Genomic DNA, 25,677 nt, shown 5'->3' on the forward strand with positions numbered 1-25,677 from the left:
GGAACGGCGTTCACGGTTAATCCGTGTAGGAATCTTGGCTTGGCGGCTCCGCCGCATTCAGTGCTTCAACTTCTCAGAACTTCCCTAATAATTATGGTGGGACCGCTTGTCCCTGTAGTCCCATGAATAGCGGTCTCCTTCTCGGCCACTACTTTGACAATGCTTCCTTCGGGAGCTGCCGTAACTCAGGGAGCCTCCATAATAATATTGATTGCGGCCACCACCAAAACTACCGCCCAGTTGTCCTCTCCTGTAGACCTCTCGACGCCTACGAAATGCCTTCCCTACTGTTATGGTCCGACCCTCCAAATCCTTGCCATTCCAATTCTTCTCTGCCTCTCTGGCGTCTTTTGTGCTGGCAAACGTGACAAAGCCGAACCCTCTTGACTGTTGCGTTTCCCTGTCTCTTACCAACCGCACTTCCACCAGCGGCCCATATCTGTTGAAGACAAAGGTCAGAACTTCTTCCTCTGTTTTGAAGTTCAGTCCCCCTACAAATAACTTGGCACTTTTGTCGCCATCCCGAGCTGGTGTGGTGTTATTTTCCCTGCTGGGCTCTTTACCAACCCTCAGGTTACCATAAACTTGACCCCCGGCCAAATCATTCCCGATAACCACAGATACACCCTCTACAGGAAGCGTGGCTTGTAAACCGACGGTGACCGGTCCTGACACCAAATCGGACTCCAAATGGATGACATGAAGTGGAGCACTAACACCGCCCCCGATCCCCTGTAAACGAACACTATCCCCCGTTGCCGTCTCCTCGGACCATGGCAAAATGCCTTCAAGCATTAAAGATTGATGTGCTCCTGTGTCCCTCAATATCCTAACCGGTCTCCGGTTAGTCGAGGCTCCATCCAGTGACACAAACCCCTCTGAAATAAATGGTTGGTAACCCTTTTGATGGCGATTTCTCACAATGGCCATTGCATTTGGAGTCGTAATAGTCGGACTCCGCTCTGGGTCTTCCCTTTTCATGCGGTAACAACTGGACATCAAGTGTCCAGGTTTCTTGCAAAAAGCGCAAGTAGGCCCGGAGGAAAAACTCGTGGTCTGCCTCGGGCCCCCCGAACTATAAGTTTGTCTTGGGCCCGCATCCCTCTGATTTCGAACAGGTGGGGTATCCGCGTTGTCCCCATAATCCTCTCGAGGCCGCCGCCATGTATGGTCGTTCTCCGCACCTGCTGTTCCCCACCTCCCCTGCGGAGATCTAGGCGAGGAGTTAGGTTCGTGGACCCCTATTCGGTGGGTTAAGGCATAATCATCTGCCATGGTGGCTGCGTCCCACAACTTTGGTACTTTCTTTTCCTGCAGGTACACTTTGATGTCCTCGTGGACACACTGCTGAAATTCCTCCACCAGGATCAAGTCACCCAATGTTTCGAAGTCTTTCCCGACTCCTTTTGACTCACACCACCGATCAAACATGTTTTCTTTCACTCTGGCAAATTCCACATGGGTCTCACTCTCCCTCTTCCTGGCATTCCTGAATTTTTGCCTGTAAGCTTCCGGAACCAACTCATAGGCTTTGAGGATGTGCTTCTTCAGTACCTCATAATCTGCACATTGGTCCATTGGTAGCGCCGAATAAATCTCTTGAGCTTTTCCCACCAGCACACTTTGCACGAGTATGGTCCAGGCCTCCTCCGGCCAGTTTAATTGTCGAGCCACTTTCTCAAAGTGTGGAAAAAATTTCGCGACTTCCTTTTCACTGAACGGTGGAACCAGCCTCACATGTCTGCCCACATCCCAGGTTTTCTGGTTAGGTGTCGACCCCGTCAGCAAGGGTGGTGCCTCTCCCCGTTCTCTCATTAACTCCAGCTCCTTGAATTTAATTTCCTGCCGAAGCTCCATGTCACGTTCCTTTAATTCCCTTTCTGCTTTTCTCTCCTCTGCTTCGAGTTCCCTTGCAGCTCTCCTCTCCTCTGCTTGTTTCTCTTCTCTCCTCGCTTCTGCTTTCCTTTCTTCTTCTTTTAACCTTTCCTGGAGTTCTCGTTCCACTCTCCTTTCCTCTGCTTGTTTCTCTTCTCTCCTCTCTTCTGCTTTCCTTTCCTCTTCTGATCTTTCCTTTTCTGCTTTCCTTTCTTCTTCTGCTCTTTCCTTTTCTGCTTTCCTTTCTTCTTCTGCTCTTTCCTTTTCTGCTTTCCTTTCTTCTTCTTTGATCCGTTCCTGGCTCCGTAATTGCAACTCCAGTTTCCGGAGCTCAACGTCTTCTGGTTCTTCGGGTAGCCACTCCCAGGCTAACTCGTCCCATGTTCCTAATCCCACCATAGATTGTATCACCGTGGCCTGCAACTCTGCCTTCCTCAAATTAGTTCGGACCTCCAAGTTAAAATGTTTGGCCAATTTCAAGAGGTCCGACTTTAGTAACGCTCGGAACTGTGCCTCACTCGGTGTTACCGCAAAGTTCTGTGCCACAAACGCCATGGTGACTATCGTTAACACCTGTTAACCTTCACCCAAGACTTTACCCCAATTTCCCCCAAAAAAATTACCAATTAATACTTAATTAATAAATTTTAATTAATAAAAATATTATTTTATTATTTTATACAAATACACTTTTAGATCCCGGACGAGCCCCCAATTCTGTTACGTGGTCCCCTCGGTGACTACCTGGTCTCGGTGACCCCCGGACCGTGAGAGGAACTTCGCCAGAAAGTTCTATCACATATGCGCTTTCGCCACGCAATCCATATGAATTCCCCACAAGAGAAACTGAGTTTCAATGATATATTGCAAGGGTAATGATACCATACAATCTCAATGCTACAATCAAGGATATTTTCCCCGAGCAATCAACAATAGACAACCATCAACAATTCACACTCCACAATCAATTCCCTAGATGATTAAGATGGCCATCTTATATATGTGTGTCCCCTTTTGTACTCACGACCCCCTTTTGGTCTCTGTCCCTCAAAATGTCTCTGGGCCCCTCCTGACCAAGATGATGGTCGGCTTCGCCGCACTCGGGCGGTTGAACGAACCCCGGGTGGACGTGTTTCCACCGGGCATGTATCGCACCGTGAACCACGGCTACAGCCCCCTCGTGGCCACGCGAAGCGGGTACTGTAAAGCAAGCCAAAGCCACACGCCGCTTGCCACGCGTGTTAGGCCCCAACGTGCGACCCGTACGCGTCTTTGCAGACGGTGCCGCGAACGGTGTCAGACGCTGGGTCGATGCACGGCCCCACGGCCACTTGACATCTCCACCGGGTAGGTACACGTCCCGGTAACTCCTCTCGCCAGACGGGCTTGGGAACGCCGCTTTTCCACGCGGTGCAAGATCGATCCCACCTTTCGTCGGAGCGGGGCGAGGAAGAAGAATCCTCGTCGCTTTTCTTCCTCGTGTCTTTTCCTCTTCCGTTTCCGGTCTCTTTTTCAGAAGGGCTCCTGACCCTCCAACCACAACAACCCTTAATCTACTACACATTGATAAGCAAAGACCTGAATAGGAATTCACATACATTCCCATAAATATGTAACAATATATATCTATATAATTATAAAATTGAAATCTTGCGTGTTTGTGTGTAACATTCGATCGGTCCGGGGGCGTGGCTTACCCCTTTGAGAGAGTAGTAATATCCACCATTTTATTAACTCGCATAGCTTTGAGGCCTGTTTTGTAGGCCCGTGGTGTCTTGCTCTCTCTCCCAGCTTTATTTCAAATCAAATTCGATATATCGTTTCATTTTTCACAGTCGCTAACATAGTTTTAGACTCGGTTGAAAAAAAACGGGAAGAAAATCGCGCCACGTTGATATACGAAAATACACCGCCAAAAATAACAGGCATTACAGTATATATCTTCGTTATTTCATTCAACATTATTACCCGGAAGTAAAATATGTTTCAGGAAATTACCGAGAGATATTTCTTCGATTTTTAAAATTATTTATATGCGCATACACTTTAAATAGGTTTATTTGAAATCTTTAATTTTCACAATGTAATTTATTTGTCATTTGATGATCGGCAAAAATATGTTTCAGGAAATTACCGAGAGATATTTCTTCGATTTTTTTTATTATTACCGCTTCCATCTGATTTCATTTTTATCGATGGTTTTAGACTCGGTAAAAGAAATAATTGAGAACATTCACGCACACACAGGAAATTGCAGAGATATATTTTAAAAATCGCGCCACGTTGATATACGAAAATACACCGCCTAAAATAACAGGCATACAGTATATATCTTTGTCATTTCATTCAACATTATTACCCGGAAGTAAAATATGTTTCAGGAAATTACCGAGAGATATTTCTTCGATTTTTTTTATTATTTATATGCGCATACACTTTAAATAGGTTTATTTGAAATCTTTAATTTTCACAATGTAATTTATTTGTCATTTGATGATCGGCAAAAATATGTTTCAGGAAATTACCGAGAGATATTTCTTCGATTTTTTTTATTATTACCGCTTCCATCTGATTTCATTTTTATCGATGGTTTTAGACTCGGTAAAAGAAATAATTGAGAACATTCACGCACACACGGGAAATTGCAGAGATATATTTTAAAAATCGCGCCACGTTGATATACGAAAATACACCGCCTAAAATAACAGGCATACAGTATATATCTTCGTTATTTCATTCAACATTATTACCCGGAAGTAAAATGTTTCAGGAAATTACCGAGAGATATTTCTTCGATTTTTTTTATTATTTATATGCGCATACACTTTAAATAGGTTTATTTGAAATCTTTAATTGTCACAATGTAATTTATTTGTCATTTGATGATCGGCAAAACGATAGCACAAAAACAATACTATTTGCAGGAAGAATGTCGTATCAACGCTCCGACGGCGCTACGGACGCGGACAACGAATCACACCTCACGTCTATGGACGCGAATAGCAACATTCCTTCAAGTTCTCGTGCGGAAGCAGTATCTCCGAGGGGTGCTGAAACAGACGATGGGAGATCACGACGTCTTCAGCAGCAACGAGAAAGCCAAAGGAAGAGACGACATGCTGAAACGCCTGAGCAAAGGTCACAGCGCCTTCAGCTGCAAAGACAAAGGGCAAGGATGAGAAGGAGTGCTGAGACGGAGGAGGTGAGAGCGCAGCGTCTTCAGGAGGAACGAGAGAGAGTCAGCTTGCGAAGGGATGCGGAATCTGCAGAGGAGACGTCACAGCGCCATCAAGAGCAGCAAGAAAGAGATCGTATGAGGAGAGATGCGGAATCTGCAGAGGAGACGGCACAGCGTCTTCAGGAGCAGCGAGAAAGAGATAGGATAAGGGAAGTTCTTGAGACAAGGCAGAGAAACGCACAGAATGCAAGAAATTTCACTTCTGCTGACGTCGGTGCGATGGACAAGATTTGTCCACATTGTAGAGCGCTTCTTTTCCAAGGTGAAACAGCTCGTTTTTGCTGCACGAATGGAAAGGTGTCCTTGGGAAATCTGGGACCTTTACCCCATCAATTACACAATCTGTTTGCCGGCGATGGACCCACAGCGAACGAATTCCGCAGGAACATCAGACAATACAACTGTCTATTTCAAATGACATCATTTGGAGGAAGCCAAGTTTCTCCTCGGCATGGTGCATGGAGCCCATCGGTCATAATTCAGGGTCAAATACATCATCGTATCGGTTCCTTCTTGCCAAATGCGGATGAACAACCGAAATTCCTCCAAATTTATTTCTTAGATCCACATGACAGCGTACAGTTGAGGCTGCGGATACTCACCAATGCTGGTATTCACCGTGATGTAGTTGGAGCATTAGAGACCGTGCTGAGACAAGTAAATCCTTACGTTCACTCGTTCCGCATGGCATGCGAGGAAATAGGCAATTTGCCAGAGGCGTTCGTTCTTATTGATCCCAACAGGAGACCAGCTGGTGAACATGAGAGGAGGGGTTCAATAGTCAAATCGCTGATGAAGTGGGTGTCGTGAAGAATACTGTCGATCCTCAAGCTACATCGCGTCACATTGTATTGAAAGCAAGAGGAGGAGCACTGCAAAGTATTTCTGAGTTGCACCGTTCTTACGACGCACTCCAGTATGTTCTCTTCTTCCCATTCGGAGATGACGGATGGCAGCCCGAAATGAACATGACCAATGGCAGGAGATTGACTGCCATGAAATACTACTCCTACCGAATAATGAACCACGAGGATGAGTTCAACTACCTCCTCAGAGGGGGCGTCTGTTCCAGCAGTATCTTGTTGATATGGCAGCCAAAATGGAAGGCACAAGATTGGCGTTGATAAGACTGAACCAGGCATCGCTGAGGTCTGCTACATACAGTGGCTTCACTGATGCTCTCAATGACAATGACGATTTGTCCAACATCGGACGCCGCGTACTACTGTCATCGACATTTGTAGGGGGGCCGAGGTATATGATGGAGCGATGTCAAGATGCCATGATGTACGTAAGAAAATATGGTAACGCGACCTACTTCATCACTATGACGTGTAATCCAAAGTGGCCTGAAATCTCCAATAACCTGTTTCCTCACCAAAGTAAGAACGACAGACCGGATCTCATTGCGAGAGTGTTCAAGTTGAAGAAAACGGTGTTCATTAAATACCTCACTGGATCAGAAGGCTTCTTCAGGAACTGTATCGCTCACGTTGTGTGTGTGGAGTACCAAAAGCGAGGTCTCCCTCACATACACTGTTTGCTGTGGCTCGATGAAGCTTCAAAGCCGAGACCACAAGACTATGATCGATTTGTACAAGCTGAAATACCAGATCCCGATGAAGATCCAGAGGGACACAGACTGGTGTTGAAGCACATGATCCATGGTCCATATTGTTCCACAGCAACTGGATGCTGGAAGAATGGAGCATGCAGACACAGATACCCGCGGTCATATGCTCCGTACACACGGTGCGGAGACGATTCATACCCCATATATAGAAGAAGATCCTCAGAAATGGGAGGATTTGAAGGGCACCAAGAAGGGAGGCAACGACGACCTGTTACAAATCAGTGGGTTGTTCCCCATAATCTCTATCTCCTGAAAACGTTTGATTGCCACATCAACGTTGAAATATGCTGCTCGATAAAGTCGATCAAGTATGTTATTAAGTATGCCATGAAAGGTAGCGATCAAGCTACGTATGCACTGCGCACAAACGACGAGATAACGGAGTACTTGACGGGTAGATACATTGGACCTTCAGAGGCTGTTGCCTCCATTCTTGGATTCTCAGTCCATGACAGGAAGCCGGCCGTTATCCGTTTAGGAGTACATCTGCCAAATGAACAACAGGTATTTTTTGCTGGGAACGTTCGTGAACAAAGAAATAATCCCAATATGGCCAAAACCACGTTGACAGAGTTTATGGATCTTTGCAGACGTGACCATTTCGCTAAGACACTGTTGTACGTGGATGTTCCGAGATTCTATACATGGACCAAGAAGAGATGGCAACGAAGAAAACAGGGCAGACCAGTGGAGGGCAACCCTGGAATGTTTGAGGGTGACATATTGGGACGAGTTTACACTGTTTCGCCGCGTACTGGTGACCTGTACTATTTCCGACTACTCCTCCACCACGTGAGAGGGCCGACTTCGTTCGAAGTCCTGAGAACGTGTGATAATGTCATTCTACCCACATTCAAAGACGCTTGCAGAGAAATGGGTTTGCTGCAAGGAGACGCTGTCTGGCGCGAGACTCTGGAGGATGCTGAGAGGACATGCCTTCCCAGACCCATGAGGGATTTGTTCGTTGTGCTCCTCACACAAAGTGAAGTCGACAATCCATTGGATCTATGGGAACGTTTCAAGGACGCTATGGCTGAAGATTATCTTCTAGCTCATCGACGATCTGCAAATGATCCCAATATTGCCATCAACGAGCGCCATCATGACTTGGCTCTATCGTATTTGCAGCAGAAACTGCAATTGTTGAACAGAACTGTTGCACATTTTCACTTGCCGACTCCAACGACTGTTCTTCGTCATGAAGGGATTGCCAACATTCACCTACTGAGAGAACTCCAATACGACACGGAGGAACAACAGCGAATCGTAGACGAAAGGCAGCTTCTGCTCAATGATGAGCAGAGAGTTGTCTATGACTTTGCATGCGGTTGCATCCGCACGAATCAGTCATCAATGATTTTCATTGACGCGCCTGGAGGCACAGGGAAGACGTTTCTTATTAACCTGATTCTCTCTAAAGTGAGAGCGAGTGGAGAAGTTGCCCTTGCGGTGGCCTCATCTGGCATAGCTGCTACCCTCATGCCTGGTGGAAGAACAGCGCACTCAAGGTTCCAAATCCCTCTGACACCGAGGGAAGATGGCGTATGCAACATCGATAAAAATTCCACTATCGCAGACCTCTTTCGAAGTACAAAACTCATCGTGTGGGATGAGTGTCCTATGATCAGGAGAGAGAGTTTCGAGGCTGTGGATCGCACGTTGCGTGATGTATGTGACAAAGACGAGCCTTTTGGAGGGATCTTGACGATATGCTGTGGTGATTTCCGTCAACTTCTGCCCGTGGTGAAAAGAGGGTGTGATGCTGCCGTTGAGAATGCGTGCATAAAGAAGTCCTACTTATGGCAGAGCTTTGGAATGTTTCACTTGAGAACTAATATGCGACTGACCGACGGAAGTGGGCAGTTTTCAAGATTTTTGCTCGACATCGGCGAGGATAGAATCGAGAAAAATGCGGATGATGAGATAGATTTGCCAGAGGATATACTGCTGACAGCGAGTGGGCTCGATGAGTGCATCGATACCATATATCCATCATTCGCCAATCCGATGGAGGTTTTTTCAGCAAGGTCTATATTAGTGCCCCTCAACGATATGATGCGAAACATCAATTCAAGATGCATCACAAGGTTCCCTGGTGCTAGCAAGGAGTATGCTGCGTTCAACAGTGTGACTGAGGGTACTGATGCGACGCACTTCCCAACGGAATTCCTAGATTCCGTTGAAGTCTCGGGATTGCCGCCGCACAATCTCGAGCTCAAAAAAGGATCCCCTATCATTTTGAAGCGGAACTTGGACCCTCCGAAACTTTGCAACGGGACGCGCATGATTGTTGAGGACATGCTTCAAAATATTATAGTTGCGAGGATCATAAGTTCAACGTTTGAAGGCGAAACTGTAATGCTCCCTCGGATCCGACTAAATCTGTCGGAAGCTGAGGATATCCCTTTGCAGCGCTGCCAGTTCCCCATACAATCCTGCTTCGCAATGACGATCCATAAGGCGCAAGGGCAAACTATGGAGAATGTGCTGGTCTACCTGGAGAAACCGGTCTTCCAGCATGGTCAGCTGTATGTGGCGCTCAGTCGAGGGAAGAGGAAAGAGAACGTGCGAGTTTATGTAAATGGAGGATCGTCGACAAAGAACATCGTCATCAGAAGTGTCCTCTGACAACAAAATCGTGGTAGTCCACGGGTCGCGTGTTTTTTCTAAAAAAAAAACAAAAAAAAAAAAACACGTGATCGGAGATAAGGGCCGAAATCACGTGTCACAGATAAGTGATTTAGAACGCTGGAGAGGTGAGCCTTATGGCTTGCTGGCCCAAATAATCTCCCTGATGATGTCCAGCGTTCGCTTTAGTTCTATTCTCATATCTATTCAAACTGACTGACCGACCCAACGGGTCATGGGTCGTCTAGTATATATATATATATATATATATATATATATATATATATATATATATATTGTTGCGGATATGGGATTTGCATCCATCCATATCCGCTTGTAAATATTCCCCTATTTCCTCAATACTTCCCAACTCTCCCCAATCCCCCATTCCCTAGTCCCATTTTCTGTAAACAACACTCTGTAGACCCGACCTCCCCCTATTTCCCCCATTAAATGTCGTGCCCAGGTTCACCGCATCTCATGTAAGACAACTATAGGACATCTTGCTAGTTATTCTTAGTCTATGTCAGTTAAGGACTCGTTTCCATTAATTCTGACCCTTCGTTGCACCAGAATGTGATTGTATGGCACCGTTAGGAAGCTTAGGACCTCCCAATACCTCCCCGCAGCTCTTCCTCACAGTTCAACAACAACAACAACAACAACAACAACAACAACAACAACGAGCGCAGGGAGTGCGCGTCCTCACTCCGGCTTGGTTGGTAGGGGGTGTTGGGAGGGCACCAGGCCTTCCCAACGAGCCGCCATCGAACATGTGCTCGACGGGGTTACCAAATAGGGGCTCCCTGTCAGCTCCTCGTCAAGGGCGGAGCCCGGTAACCCCCGCACCCAATGGAAGCGGCGGATCGGCCCCAGTGGGGCGGAACCAACCAGCCGAGGGCGTGTCACTCCCCGCTGAGCATGCGCAGTGAGAGGGAGGTGACGTCAGATGCGCGCTGAGCTTGGAGCAAGCAAGACGTCCCCTCCGAGCGCTGTGACACCTCCCTGCGCCAGGGAGGTGTCACAGCGCCATCGCCATCTCTTGGACCTTGCTTGATCCTGTCCCCGAGCCAAGGTGCACCTTGTGCTATCAACCTACCTGTCCTTCCTGCCATCAATCCCTGTGTAAGTCTACCTTGTTCCGTTTGTCTGTGGTCTGTCTGGGCTAAGATAAGACTGTAATTAAGTGCCCATCTCTTCTGTGTCTTTACCTCACTGCCTTGTAATCTACCCCCTTTTCTCCACCACTGTAATTATACCCTCCTCCGGAGGTCTTGAGAACTGTACCCCTTGCGTCGTTTCCTCTTTCCCAGTCGTCGTGTCCTTTCTACCATTGATTTGACATAGCGCGATTTGGCCAACGTCTGGGTGAATCGGGTGAGTTGGGGAAGAATCGGGGAACTGTTAGGTCGCGGCAATACCACCGCTCGGTAAATAACATCCTTAACCGCGTCCGTAACAATATGTATATATACATACATATATATGTAAATGACATGGGCATGCGAGGTAAAGCGGGTCGAGGAGCACTGGTTGGGCGAAGTGGAGAAAAGCACGGGTAAAATGACAGGTATAGAGATCGCGACCCTGGGTATGGGGCAGCCGGCAACCGCTGAGGTAGGAGAGAAAATTTTATTAAAGCCAGCGGTCGTCGAGGTGAATTAAGAAAGAGCAATAGTTATGGTTGAAATTGAAAAGACGACGGAGGTAGCCCGGGAATTGAAGGGAGAGATGGATATTGCTCAAAGTCTGAATGCACATCCTGATGCCGTACTTGCTAATCCTTATAAAGATTTGCAGGTGCGCGTGGAGAAGAGGATCCCAAAGGTGAGACGGGCTGTATATGGCGCTAAGAGGTTTTTCGGCAGAGTGTTCGGCGCGAAGAGAATTGTCGCGCGCTTGGGATCGAGGAAGCACCCGGGCGTTCGTGGAAGGTCCTTTGTGTGCTGTGTTAAAGCGAATGGCGCGCGTGTGAGAAAAAGTGTGCGTCAAGGAGTGAGCATGTTACGAAGCACGAGTGTGAAACCGAGTGCGAGCGAGAAAGCATGTCGGGGTGTACGGAGCGTGGAACGAAGTGTGCGAACGGTGAGTGGGCGCAAGAGGGTGCGCGAGAGGTGTGGTGTGTAACAGTGAGTGCGGTGGTGGAATGGACGGAGTGTGTGGAATGTACGGGCGGCGTTGGAACGCCGGGCTTGGTGAGTGTGGAAAGGGTCGCGTGTGCGTGTGGGCATGCGAGTAAGGCATCGACGTTGAACAGGGTAGCATTTAGGGTGACGGATAGCCGACGCGGGCGCTCGGTGCGCGGTGCGCTTTGTTGGATGCTAGGCTCCGCACGGTCGAGTCCGGGCCTTGTCGGGCGAGGCGACCGGTCCGGTTCAGGGGCGGGTAAGAGGAAGCGGAACGGTGCCCCCTCGTGGGGACGGGGTTCCGACCGGGCGAGATCGAGCCATCGTGCCGGAGACCGCAAGGATCCGCGCCGAGATGATGCGTGGAATCTCGGCCCGACCAAGCCCTGCCCCCTGAACCGAATGCCGGACGGATTCAACCTGCAGGCGACCAAACCACCCGCGTTCATTGCTCGGCTGTGCGAAGCCGGGCTTTGAGAATGTAACGACGCACGGAGGCTCAAGTTTAATGTATGGTGATGATGATAGTGTTTTTGGATTCGAAATTTTGGGATAGGGAATTTGTGATTGGTTGAAATTTAAGAGCAAAATTGATAGTGAGAGATGCCCGATGTGGTGGGGTGGCAACTCTGCCATCCCTCACAGAGGGGGCAAAGGAGCAGTAGGTTTATGGGGTTTGGCAGTGAAAACTAGCCCGGGAGGGTTAGGATATAGTGTGTAGGGACCTAGAGATTGACCATAGGTAACGGTAAGGTTAGGTAGCAACATTGAACCGGTAGTGGGGACATAGAGAGGGTAGTTGGATAATAATGACAAGGGAGGGCAATAGTTTAAAGGGGCGACTGGGAAGCGCAAGTTCCAGAGGGGAGTAGTTAGATAAGATGATGCCTTGTGTTTGAGAATCGAAAGTGTATTGAGCGTGGAAGTGTATGGAGCAGTGAGTGAGGAACGATTGAGATTGCACAGGTGTGCAACTGAACAGGTGTATGGAGCAGTGTATGAGTGAGTAGTGGTGATGGTGTGTTGTGTTGACCAAATGGTCCCAGGAGGAAGGAGGGTGCAGGAAGCACCAGTAGGAGTGATTGCACAGGTGTATGGAGAATGGTTGTGTGGAATACATGGAGTGCGGAATATATGGAGTATGGAATGGATGGTCGTGGAGTGAGTATGGTGGAAACTGTGGAGTGGAGTGGATGGTGCGAAGGTGTGAATGGGGGAAGAGTGGATCCCCATCACGAATACCCGGGGAGGGTAGTGTAAGTGTTAGGTAGAGGGTACAGGTAAATTGTGGTTGGATATTGGCATCTGTGGTGCGTGGTGGAAGAATGATGGTTGGATGGGTGCATTAGTGTCGTGGAAATGGCTGGGCGTGTAGCCTGTTAGTGTGTGTGGTTGGTTGAGCACTCCACCACTGTGAGGATGTCGGCCAGGTGAGGCCGCAGGTGGGCTCTGGGAGCCGGTAGAGTTGTAGATGGGCCCCGAGGATCCGGAGGACGGACCCGGGTAGCCCAGTGCCAGAGAGGGCACCGAGTGGGGTAAGCGCCAAGGAGGGCCTTCCCCAGTTAGATAGGTTAGGTCAAGGAGCAGGTAAGCTTGGAGGCAACTGCAGTGGTGGAGGTGTGCAGGTGGGTAGACCTGCTGGGAGAGCTACACGACTCAGCCCGGAAATTGTGCCAGGACACAGGGAGTTGAACCGGGGGAGTGAGACCCCAAATTGAGAAGCACCCCATTTTCGTCAATGGGAATTTGGTTCTTAAAACCGCATAGGGTAAAATGGCCAATGGTTTGGCAGGGAAAGACCCCGGGTAGTGTAAAGTGTATTAACGTCATTTAGAAGGTAGTTAGGATTGAGATCTCCTCGCACCATCTACATCCACTCACCTGAGGTGACGCTACTCCACACCATGCCAGGTTTGATTATTTTTATTGTGCAAATGTTTGGAATGTGAGACGCATCATGACGTGGGTGTGACATTGTGCTGTTGTTCCATCTCTCCCTCCTTATGAGGATTGATGATGAATTGGTGATGGTAAATTTTGGATTAGTGGGAGTGGTGACGAATTTGGTATAGGGGAAATATGGGGGAGACGGGACAGTAGTGATGAATTTGTAAATGTGTAGGTTTTTGTAAATATGGGGAGGGGCAAGGGGGGGTAGTGTAGGTCACATGTGGGGGGCGTACGGCAGGGACGAGCATTTCTCACTTCGCTCTCCGTACGCACCTCGTCCTGCATTACCTTGTTTGATGTGTACCCTTGTGACCCTACCCCCTCGCTCACCTGTCTTCTTCCCCCCCCTTGTCTCCCACCCGAGGACTGTGCGCCACTGGGCGTCGAGGGGAGCGTGCGGAGGTCGCCTTGTGTGCCAGGACTCTCACAACCAGCATGCATTGCATTGATGTACCACTTTATGGACCGCTGTTCTGCGGCCAGGTACCACTTGATGGACCCCAGGTTCTGGGGCAGGGCACCTCTGCTGGGGACCGGCCATAGTGGCCAGGTAATCTTGCTTGCGGACCTCGGTAAGGTGGCACCTATGCCCAACAGGTGGACCATCCTTAGTTGGCCCCTGTGGCCCTAAATAAAAAATGGACACTTTGTGCTTTCTATAGTTCAAATAGGCCGCATGAAGAGAGAAGACATCGGGAAGAACATCGGCCCAGCAGAGAAGGAGAAGACCACCACCAGTTGTTTTTTGTGTTTATTACAAACTGTAATGACTGTGCACTGGTTGGTGCTTTTGGTGTGTTTGGTGCTTTTGGTGCTTATGGTTCTGGTGCGTCGATGCAATGCGTGCTGTCTCCTCCCTCCCAACAGGAATTTCTTTTTGTTTCCCTGAAAAGAAAAAAAAATCACAGGTTCTGGGTTGCGTTGTAAATAAGGAATAACGTCACTGTAAATAATGCTCCCCACCATAAATGTATAGGTTGAAAACCATTCCGCAATTCGGTTAGCTGTGGGTGCGAAACTGTTAGATAGGGTGCAATGGAGTAGCGGGACATATTTACTTGTGTTTTAAAATTGTCGCACTCAGGGTCAGGTTAATTGTAGAGGGAACTACACCTACATGTCACACTAAAAGTAAAGTTTTATAGGCCCGAGGACGGGCCTAAAGGAAGGAGGGTGCAGTGTAACGAATTTGAGAAAGTGTAACGAATGTGAGAATTATGGTTGGTTGTGTGTAAATGTCACCCTCCGTAATGTAAAGAAAGGTCGACGGTCGTCCTCTTAGTTAATTCCATAAACATACACGCAGGGCACCATATATCCTTTTAAATAGTTATTCCTTTATTCTATGTAGTTTAAGATTGTGTTTCCCAATAATCGACTCTCCATTGCACCGAATTAAATAAGAGTAGGTCCCATCTGCAAAGTGCCAGGTTTGGATGGTTTTCGCTGCAAGTGGACTCCATTGAGCACGCAGTCGGTTGGAAGACGAAAGGCGTGTCTCCGCACCTCGTCATAGAAAGGAGGAGTGAGTCGGCCCCGCTCAACCAACCCAGCACGAAGGGGTTTGGCTTGAGTGAGCGGAGAGAGAACGATCTGGGAGGTTTGCGAAGGTTCAAGGGTGGGGCTTATATAACCCGCGGGAGACGCCCCCACCTTAGATGAGTCCAAGCAGATGAGCTACGCAGATGATATACGTGCCGCGCTGCAGAGGAGATACGGACCGAGGCAACGCAAGGAGCGCGCGACGCAGCAGTGCGGAAAAAGGAACTTCGCTCGCACAGTTTGGAACCGCGGGAGTTCGCACGACCGCAGCTCGGCTTTTTGACGGTGGTGCCTTCCGGCCCGACCGTGCCCAGTCCCCGCTGGACCTTCCTTGCCTCTCCAAGCCATCCACCTTTAGCCATTCATTCCTGCCTGCATTCCCCGTGTAAGTGTGATCGTTCGTCTGTCTTTCACGTTGTCCTGGGGTACTAATTAAGCTTGTATAGTTAAGCTAATATTTGCACTGTGTCTCCTTCCATTCTTTCTGTCTTTATTTTATTATCCTTCCTTCGTCCTTGGTTATTTTTGGTCTTGTAAATAATAGTAATAAATTATATTTGTTCTTCCTACCTTCGTCTTCTTCTTCACATTCGGTCGCTTTAGAGGTTTCCCCATTGAGGGCCCGTGGCGCGATTCGGCTGACGAAGATAAATCGGGTCAGTCTTGGTAACCTATGTGGTGTGAATGGCAATGTTCGTCGCTTAAATGTGAAAAAAGGCAATTGCTTTTCGCTCTGAAATACGTGCGAACACGTAACTGAGTTAATGGCGGCAGGGAACATCACGTGATCGCTCTGAGCGAATCAGCGCGCTGCTCTGCGACCGGTCAGATTCCGGTCATAATATTTCGCGCTGAGATAAAAATATGGTAAAAGCATATTATGAAATAATTTTTTAGGTCAGCCATGTTCGTCCCAGGCTCAATGGCCATGTCTGTGCCAAATATCAAGTACGTGAGCCTCTCCGTTTAGGAGTCTATCGGTAACATTACAAACACACACACACACACACACACACGCACACACAAACTGTGTTATATATATATAGATATAAACGCGAGTTGCCTGTGTGTGTGTGTCCAGTTTTTGTGTGTCCGTGTTTTATTCAGAGATGGCTGAACGGATCTTCATCAAACTTTCAGAGGTTCGTCAGTGAGTGCCTGGGGGTGTTTTAGGCCAAAAAAAAAAAAATTGAAAGAAAAAAAAGTTCGTTTTTTGGAGTTAAAAAAGAAAAAATAATAATAATAATTGCTCGATAGTGCCGAAGCCTTTTAAAATTAATGATAGTTACATACAAGGACACATTCACATAAATAAATACAAAACAAGTACAGATACATTCAAAGTACACCGCCCCCATGCCAAATAATTAAATATCCTACAGCGTGGCATTGCCGGTGCGCCTCGGGCGCCCGGCAATACCGCAGTGCAGCTCATAGAGGCTGCATTGGGAGGGAGAGGTGTACACTAATTGATTGATTAATTGTATAATTAAAATCAATAAAAGATTATCACAAAATATTTTCTTAATCAATTGGCTAATAACATAACTAAACCACTAGTGCTTCATCCGAAGATGTATCTTTTAGAAATGTAATTAAATAACTCATTAATAAAAAAATTAATAATTAATTGATTAATCAATAAATAATTATTAATCGATTAATCAAGAAATAATTAATCGATTAAATGATTAATCAATAAATCAAAAATATCCTTGATAGCCACATCACTTGGTCACTGTCATGTCCAAATATTAGCTTCCGAGTTCAAAAGGTGCCTGAGATATTGGCCAAATGAGAAATAAAATAAATAAATGATTAATAATGAAAATAAATAAATAATAATCATAAAAACATTAAATTATTAATCAATTCGGTCAGAGAACACATAAACCACCACCATTTCATCAGAATCTGTAACTAAAAAAAAAAAAAAAAAAATTGTCATTAATCGAATAATTAAATAATTAATTGATTAATTCATAAATCAAAAATAGCCTTTGCAGCCAAATCACTTGGTCATTGGCATGTCCAAATATCAGCTTCCTAACTCAAAAGGTGCCTGAGTAATGGTCAGAAGAGAAAGGAAATTTGATTAATTAAATAAGTACTTAATTAATCGCTAATAATTAAATAACTCCTCAATTAATTGATTAATCAAAAAACAAAAAACAGTTTTTGACAAAGGACTTGCTCACTATTGTGCCGAAATTTCAGCTTTCTCGCTCAAAGGATGGCTGAGATATCGCCCGGACAAACAAATAAACAAACAAGAAAACAAACAAACAAGTGCAGATACATTCAAAGCACACCGCCCCCATGCCAAATAATTAAATATCCTACAGCGCGGCATTGCCGGGGCGCCTCTGGCACCCGGCAATACCGCAGTGCAGCTCATTGAGGCTGCATTGGGAGGGAGAGGTGTACACTAATTGATTGATTAATTGTATAATTAAAATCAATAAAAGATTATCACAAAATATTTTCATAATCAATTGGCTAATAGCATAACTAAACCACTAGTGCTTCATCCGAAGATGTATCTTTTAGAAATGTAATTAAATAAGTCATTAATAAAAAATTAAATAATTAATTGATTACTCAATAAATAATTAATCAATTAATCAATAAATAATTCATCAATTAAATGATTAATCAATAAATCAAAAATATCCTTGATAGCCACATCACTTGGTCACTCATGTCCAAATATGAGCTTCCGAGCTCAAAAGGTGCCTGAGATATTGGCCAAATGAGAAATAAAATAAATAAATGATTAATAATGAAAATAAATAAATAAATAATAATCGTAAAAAAATTAAAGTATTAATCAATTCGGTCAGAGAACACATAAACCACCACCATTTCATGAGAATCTGTAACTTTAATTTAAAAAATATTTTTTGTCATTAATTGAATAATTAAATAATTAATCGATTAATTGATTAATTGATTAATTAATAAATCAAAAATAGCCGTTGCAGCCAAATCACCTGGTCATTGGCATGTCCAAATATCAGCTTCCTAACTCAAAAGGTGCCTGAGTTAATGGTCAGAAGAGAAAGGAAATTTGATTAATTAAATAAGTACTTAATTAATCGCTAATAATTAAATAACTCCTCAATTAATTGATTATTCAAAAAACAAAAAATATCCTTTTTGACAAAGGACTTGCTCACTACTGTGCCGAAATTTCAGCTTCCTAGCTCGAAGGATGGCTGAGATATCACCCGGAAAAACAAGAAAACAAGAAAGAAAACAAACAAGAAAGAAAACAACAAGAAAGAAAACAAACAAACAGAGTGAAAACTGAGTACTCCCTTTCAGTGTGCGTCACTGCCAAACCCCCTTCGGTGCCCAGCAATGACGATTTGCAATGCCTGGAGATGGCATAGGAAAGATGCGGTGTACAACAAACAACCAGAGTGAAAACTGAGTACTCCCTTTCAGCGTGCGTCACTGCCGAACCCCCTTCGGTGCCCAGCAATGACGATTTGCAATGCCTGGAGATGGCATCGGAAAGGTGCGGTGTACAACAATTACCAGACATTTTAATACAAATAAATCAAACTATTCCGGAACTGCACAAATTTGGTAGTACGGCTTCTTCTTCTTCCTGATCGGCACCACACTTAACTCAGAAAAGTGAGATACATTCACTCAAAAACGTGAGCCACTCGCCTTCCTTTCCTTCCTTTCCTGCCTCACCCCTCCCCCACTCCCCCCCACTCCCCTCCACTCCCCACTCCCCTCCACTCCCCTTCCCTTCCCCCCCCTCCCATCCCCTTCCCCCCCCCCTCCCATCCCCTTCCCTCCCTCCTCCACTACCCCTTATCCCCCCTCCTCCGCCCGGCAACGCCGGGTACTTCTGCTAGTTATGAATAAAACAATTATACAGGCGGAGGCGCTCCTATGGTAAAATTTCGTGTCAATCGGACCAACAGTTGCCGAAAAAATGAATTTTTAAAATGCAGACACGAACGTACGACACACGCACACACCCGAATGCCAAACCCTGCTTTTTGCTTCGGGGGCGCAGGATAAAAATTGAAAACTGGAATATCTAGGTTGGATAAGTGAACCAATTGCTTAATTCTGTGTTTTGCTTCACGCAAATCGACTCAATTAGTGCAGGAATGAAACCGGCAAGGAAAAACAAAATAATCGGTTATGTTAAAGATAAACTTGAAATTTATTAAACACTATTTAAATGCAACATGGACAGGGACACCAGTATAAAATCTCTTTTCAGGCAATAAACATGATCGATGCATCCGAATAATTCAAGACTTTGTGAAGCAATGCTGCAACAATTAACACATATGGTCATTTCAACAAAGTCTTAGAGGTCAAAACTTGAAACACAACACAAGCACATGGACAACACAAAAAGGTGCAAAGGAGATGACAATGGACGTCATGAAAAGGTTACATATAGATGATGTCGCGTCGAGCAGAAGCGACAGTTCAGCTTCCAAATGAACTCACTCACAGATGCTGCGTTGGGCCCTTAAGCTGAGCAATCAGGCCTCGGCGACCAACAACTCAGGAGCTCCGGAGAAGCCAAAGGGGTGGGCAACAACTTGTGTGTTTCAAACTCAGCCTCCTGGACCACGCCTTTAGTTCCTCGACAAGACAAGCAATGTGGAACCTCTCCCTTTCCCTCCACCCTCTCTCTCCAGCCATCATTCTCGTTCTGAGCCTCTGTCCCCTATTTACTCACAAATGGAACAGCACCGGGCCACGCTCGCTTGACGCTAGCTCCACCTCGCTCGTTGCATGCACCAACACTTCCAGCGTGTCGGAATCACCTCACTGCCAAGCGTCATTCTGGAACCACCTTTAGGTGCCAAGCATCATTCTGGGTCAAATCAAATTTACACTCCTGTACATGAATCGGTTTCAGGGACTGAGTGGCGTGCTGACGAGGAGGGGAGTGTCGTTGAAGCTGAAGGGAAAGGTGTATGCTGCATGTGTGAGAAGCGTTATGATTTATGGGAGCGAGACATGGGTAATGAACGTAGAGCAGCAACGAAGGCTGGAAAGGGTGGAAATGCGAATGGTTCGGTGGATGTGCGGAGTATCGTTGAGAGAGAGGAAGACAAATGATGAATTCCGAAAGATGATGGAAATAGAGCCTGTGATGGATGCTGTGAAGAGAAAAATCAAGGTTAGGCATTCGGTTGCGTATGTGTGCCGTAGGTGTGCCGTGTCTGCATTTTAAAAATTCATTTTCTCGGCAACCGTTTGTCCGATTGACATGAAATTTTACCGGACGAGCGCCTCTGCCTGTAGATTTTTTTGCTGATAATTATGACGTCATAGCGTAGGTCACGTGGTACAGACGCCATCTTGGAAAAACGTTACACCTATATAGCTCCCAAACCACTTAACGGAAAAATTTTTGAAATGGCTCATTGTCAAGTACACCCCATGGGGAATAAGATATGTTAATGATGATGTCATAGGTGCCTCCATTATGACGTCATAATTCGACAAGTACAACGCTTGATCTGATCAGTATGAAAAATAATATTTCCTCTGCAACTGTTAGTCCGATGAACACGACATTTTCAGAATATGAGCGGCTCCTCCTGTATAATTGTACTAATGATAATTAGGACGTCATTGATCACGTGGTACAGGCGCCATCTTTGAAAAATCGAAAAGAGTTGCACCTCTATTCCATGGAAAAAAATTGAAATATGGCTCAATGTCAAGCACTCCCCTTGTGGAATAAGATATGTTAATTGTGATGTCATCAGTTCCGTAATAATGACGTCATAATTCGGCAAGTACAACGCTTGATTCGATCAGTATGAATTTTGTTCTCTTCAATTTCTTGGAAAAAATATTGAAATTTTAAGCTATATGCTATATTTAAGCTATATGCTATAAGCTATATACATATATAACTTCCAGAAAGACAACCATCACTGCAACACTCCACCGATGTGGGCTTTATGGTGGAGTGGCCAGACGGAAGCCTCTCCTCAGTGAAAGACACAAGAAAGCCCGCTTGGAGTTTGCAAAAAAGTACCTAAAGGACTCTCAGACTGTGAGAAACAAGATTCTGTGGTCTGATGAAACCAAGATTGAACTGTTTGGCTTCCGTCTGGCCACTCTGCAATAAAGCCCAGATCGGTGGAGTGTTGCAGTGATGGTTGTCCTTCTGGAAGTTTCTCCCATCTCCACACAGGATCTCTGGAGCTCAGCCAGAGTGACCATCGGGTTCTTGGTCACTTCTCTTACCAAGGCCCTTCTCCCCCGATTGCTCAGTTTGGCCGGGCGGCCAGCTCTAGGAAGAGTCCTGGTTGTTCCAAACTTCTTCCATTTAAGAATGATGGAGGCCACTGTGCTCTTGGGAACCTTCAATGCAGCAGAAATTTTTTGTCGGCTTCCCCAGATCTGTGCCTCGACACAATCCTGTCTCTGAGCTCTGCAGGCAGTTCCTTCGACCTCATGGCTTGGTTTTTGCTCTGATATGCATTGTCAGCTGTGAGACCTTATATAGACAGGTGTGTGCCTTTCCAAATCATGTCCAATCAATTTAATTTACCACAGGTGGACTCCAATCAAGGTGTAGAAACATCTCAAAGATTATCAAGAGAAATGCGAGGCACCTGCGCTAAATTTCAAGTGTCATAGCAAAGGGTATGAATACTTATATCAATGTGATATTTCAGTTTTGTCTTTTTAATAAATTTGCAAAACTTTATAAAATCCTGTTTTCTCTTTGTCATTATGGGGTATTGAGTGTAGATTGATGAGGGAAAAAATGATTTTAAACGATTTCAGCATCAGCCTGCAACATAACAAAATGTGAAAAAAGTGAAGGGGTCTGAATACTTTCTGAATGCACTGTAGGTGGTCTTTCTGTCTTCGACCGACTCCTATCCGGCCTAGCTCCCCCAGCTCTGTCCCCCAAATATTCCGACAGGTTGCATAAGGTCTGCCAGAAACCCTCTTCTGGTGAAACTGCCAAAATCAAGACTCTCTGCTCACCTTCACTCCTTCATTCCTCTTTTCTCCCGCCTCTGGAACAAACTCCCTCACTCTCTTCAATCCCACTCCTCCCTCCAGGTCTTTAAACAGCTGTTCACCACCATCTCTTATCTTCCCCCATCCAAAAGCTTGATCTCTTCTACCCCAGTTAATTCAGCCCAGATCCACTTTTTTGAAATACAAACTTTTTTCCTGGAAGTCCGAGCAGTGTCCATGTGTTTTATACTTCTCCCATCCCCCCATCCCCGCCTTCCCATGCCTCCTCCCCCCAAGCCCTCTCCCTCCCACAGATCTTCCGATGTCCCTGCTCTCTGCTGTTGTCGGCCTACTTGTGTGCTTCCCTCTCTCTCCCAATCTTGTCTCCCGCTCCCTTTATTGTATGTTTTGTTTGTCCGATTGTTTTTTTTGTGATTGATGTTAGCTCTTACACGAGCCTCGATCTTGTATACAAAAAAAACAACGAATGACTAATGTAACGTGTTAGATAAAGTGGTGTAATTGGCACTGCATCAATAAAGGTAAAGTACACTAATAATAATAAAAAAATACACCCTTTATTTCATTTAAATTGACTTATTTAAATTACGGGTAGAGTAAGAAGGCAGGGAAGGAAAGTTGGGAATTTTTAATAGAAGCTGATGGAAGTGCTCTGATCGGGTACAACTCCCGTCTTGCGTACGTCATACCCAGGTGCACCCTTAATAGGCCTATATGCTCCCAATGCTTTTTGGTTCAGTCAAACCCTTCGACGATTGCCCAATGTGTGAAATGGAACAGACGTGAGTTCGCTTATTGTTTGAGATTCTCGTTCAATCGCTCAGTATCTGCAGCGCGTGCACCGTCGGGAGCACCTCTGTGCCTCCGATGCAGTGCCCCTTTACCAGTAAGCCGGTCCCGGGTACTCACTTTGCCGACCTCGGAAGGATAACAGGCTGAGTCAACCCACCTGGTGTTAATTCAACGGCCCGACAGGGACTCGAACTCAGGACCACAAGATCTCAAGCCACATTAACAGTTAAACCAGGTCCAAGCTCCTCCTTTGTGGATATTTACTCCTTCAATTAAACGTGCGCAGCCGATCACTCCAAGTACAAGGGAATCGAACCCGACAACAATAATGGAGAAGCGGAAAAACACGAAGCAAGGGCAAAACACTCCTGGGTAATTTAAGCCGGTTATCCTGTCAGAATTTCCGAAACGATTCAAAACATCCGATAAGTCTGCTTTATTCTCTTATTTTTAAGTATACACACGGTGGCATGTTTAGCTCGCAGTAGATCTTGGATAAACAATGGACGCAACCAGAGGATTTAAATATACTTTTAGAAATTGCTCCGTTAAAACAGTTAACAGCACTTTTGCCTGCATATCTTTTATGTCAGAAATGAGCCTTCAAAGACTGAGGTGAAGCTGCATCACGTGACATGACGTAACATGACGTAACGTGACGTGACGTGACGTGACGTGACGTGATATGACGTGACATGACGTTACGCGGTCAAGTTGAATCGCGGCGTGTGGTGAAACTTCTATCACGGTCTGGCAGAGGAAGAGGAAGAGGAAGAGTTTTTGGTGTTCGTTTAACCACCATCGTTTTATAAAGCTTGCGGTGTTACATAATAAATCTTGCGGTGTTACATAAGAAATCTTCCGGTAAGCTTCATGCTGACTGGAGCTGTAACATTGCGACTCGCCTTAATGTGGTGAATAAAACGAGTTTACCACACCTGACATTCGCCAAATGAGGAAGAAGTGGGCATCGAAGAAGGAAGGAAAAGCTGTGATTTAAGGGTGTAGTACTGGTGAAAAATTGAGAAAACTACATCGGTACCTTTGAGAGGCCTTTACACAAAAACAAAGTCAAGTTAATGTCTAATTTTCAGTTTTTCTTGAAAGATATAATCTTGGCTTTAACTCAGACCAGTTTCAACGCTTCTTTGTCATATTACATGCATATAATTTGCATAAATTAGACCGTCAATAAAAAACAAGGAAAAACAAAGAACACATTTCTACTTCTATCTTCTATGTCACCTATCATTCTTTTCACACAAAACTTGGTACATGTATTATACATGTGTTACTCTACTACCTGATGAGAGGATTTTGTGAAATTATGTGAAATGTTCACGAATTAGCTAATTATGCCAATTACCAGATAAAACTTGGTTGTCCTTCAATAAATCCACAATGGCTACTCCTATAAACAAAAGCCTTCATCATTTTAAAGGAAGTGATATTCTGAATATCCTGTCCAAATTTCAGCCCAAAAGAATGATGCATTTCCCAAGTTATAACAAATTTCATGCAAAATATTATATTGAATTGAATTGAAATTTGAATTTTTCAATAATTAGGGGTACTTCTATGACCTCTAATAGCATGATTCTTGTTTATAAGACTATAAGGAAACTGTTCAGCTAAAAAAAAAAAAAAAAAAAAAAAAAAATCACCTGTTCACCTGTACTACACCCTTAATGCGCAGTGAGTTGGAACGTGTGTTGTTTTACATTTTCTGTAATAATTATCAAATGGCATGGTAAATGAAATAGATATATACTGATGTTTGTAGACAGATGGCATGGTAAATGAAATAGATATATACTGATGTTTGTAGACAAATGGCATGGTAAATGAAATAGATATATACTGATGTTTGCAGACAGATGGCATGGTAAATGAAATAGATATATACTGATGTTTGCAGACAGATGGCATGGTAAATGAAATAGATATATACTGATGTTTGCAGACAAATGGCATGGTAAATGAAATAGATATATACTGATGTTTGCAGACAGATGGCATGGTAAATGAAATAGATATATACTGATGTTTGTAGACAGATGGCATGGTAAATGAAATAGATATATACTGATGTTTGTAGACAGATGGCATGGTAAATGAAATAGATATATACTGATGTTTGTAGACAGATGGCATGGTAAATGAAATAGATATATACTGATGTTTGTAGAGAGATGGCATGGTAAATGAAATAGATATATACTGATGTTTGTAGAGAGATGGCATGGTAAATGAAATAGATATATACTGATGTTTGTAGAGAGATGGCATGGTAAATGAAATAGATATATACTGATGTTTGTAGACAGATGGCATGGTAAATGAAATAGATATATACTGATGTTTGTAGAGAGATGGCATGGTAAATGAAATAGATATATACTGATGTTTGTAGACAGATGGCATGGTAAATGAAATCGATATATACTGATGTTTGTAGACAGATGGCATGGTAAATGAAATAGATATATACTGATGTTTGTAGACAGATGGCATGGTAAATGAAATAGATATATACTGATGTTTGTAGACAAATGGCATGGTAAATGAAATAGATATATACTGATGTTTGTAGAGAGATGGCATGGTAAATGAAATAGATATATACTGATGTTTGTAGAGAGATGGCATGGTAAATGAAATAGATATATACTGATGTTTGTAGAGAGATGGCATGGTAAATGAAATAGATATATACTGATGTTTGTAGAGAGATGGCATGGTAAATGAAATAGATATATACTGATGTTTGTAGAGAGATGGCATGGTAAATGAAATAGATATATACTGATGTTTGCAGACAGATGGCATGGTAAATGAAATAGATATATACTGATGTTTGTAGACAGATGGCATGGTAAATGAAATAGATA

The 25,677-nt window shown here is 44.8% G+C and overlaps 2 protein-coding genes across 4 annotated transcripts in view; one reads left to right on the top strand and one right to left on the bottom strand.

Annotated features, from left to right (window-relative positions):
- LOC137436440 (arylsulfatase B-like) overlaps window positions 1-23,087 on the bottom strand; it is a 99,541-nt gene extending 76,454 nt beyond the window's left edge. The window contains exon 1 of one of the 3 annotated variants that reach the window (XM_068130227.2): window positions 22,944-23,087. Coding sequence is in view for 1 of the 3 variants with exons in the window: in XM_068130225.2 (XP_067986326.1) it covers window position 19,481 (1 nt within the window). In the remaining 2 variants the exon portion in view is untranslated. Of the gene's footprint in view, window positions 1-19,480; window positions 19,931-22,943 lie in introns of those variants that run through there. The other 2 variants (XM_068130226.2, XM_068130225.2) reach the window with 2 other exon arrangements.
- A 384-nt stretch (window positions 23,088-23,471) lies between these two features.
- AP3B2 (adaptor related protein complex 3 subunit beta 2) overlaps window positions 23,472-25,677 on the top strand; it is a 102,902-nt gene continuing 100,696 nt past the window's right edge. The window contains exon 1 of the mRNA XM_078786431.1: window positions 23,472-23,571. The gene's annotated coding sequence lies outside the window, so the exon portion shown is untranslated. The remainder of the gene's footprint in view (window positions 23,572-25,677) is intronic.

Source organism: Myxine glutinosa, chromosome 11 (assembly GCF_964187855.1).
Source record: "Myxine glutinosa chromosome 11, kmMyxGlut1.1, whole genome shotgun sequence".
NCBI lineage: Eukaryota > Metazoa > Chordata > Myxini > Myxiniformes > Myxinidae > Myxine > Myxine glutinosa.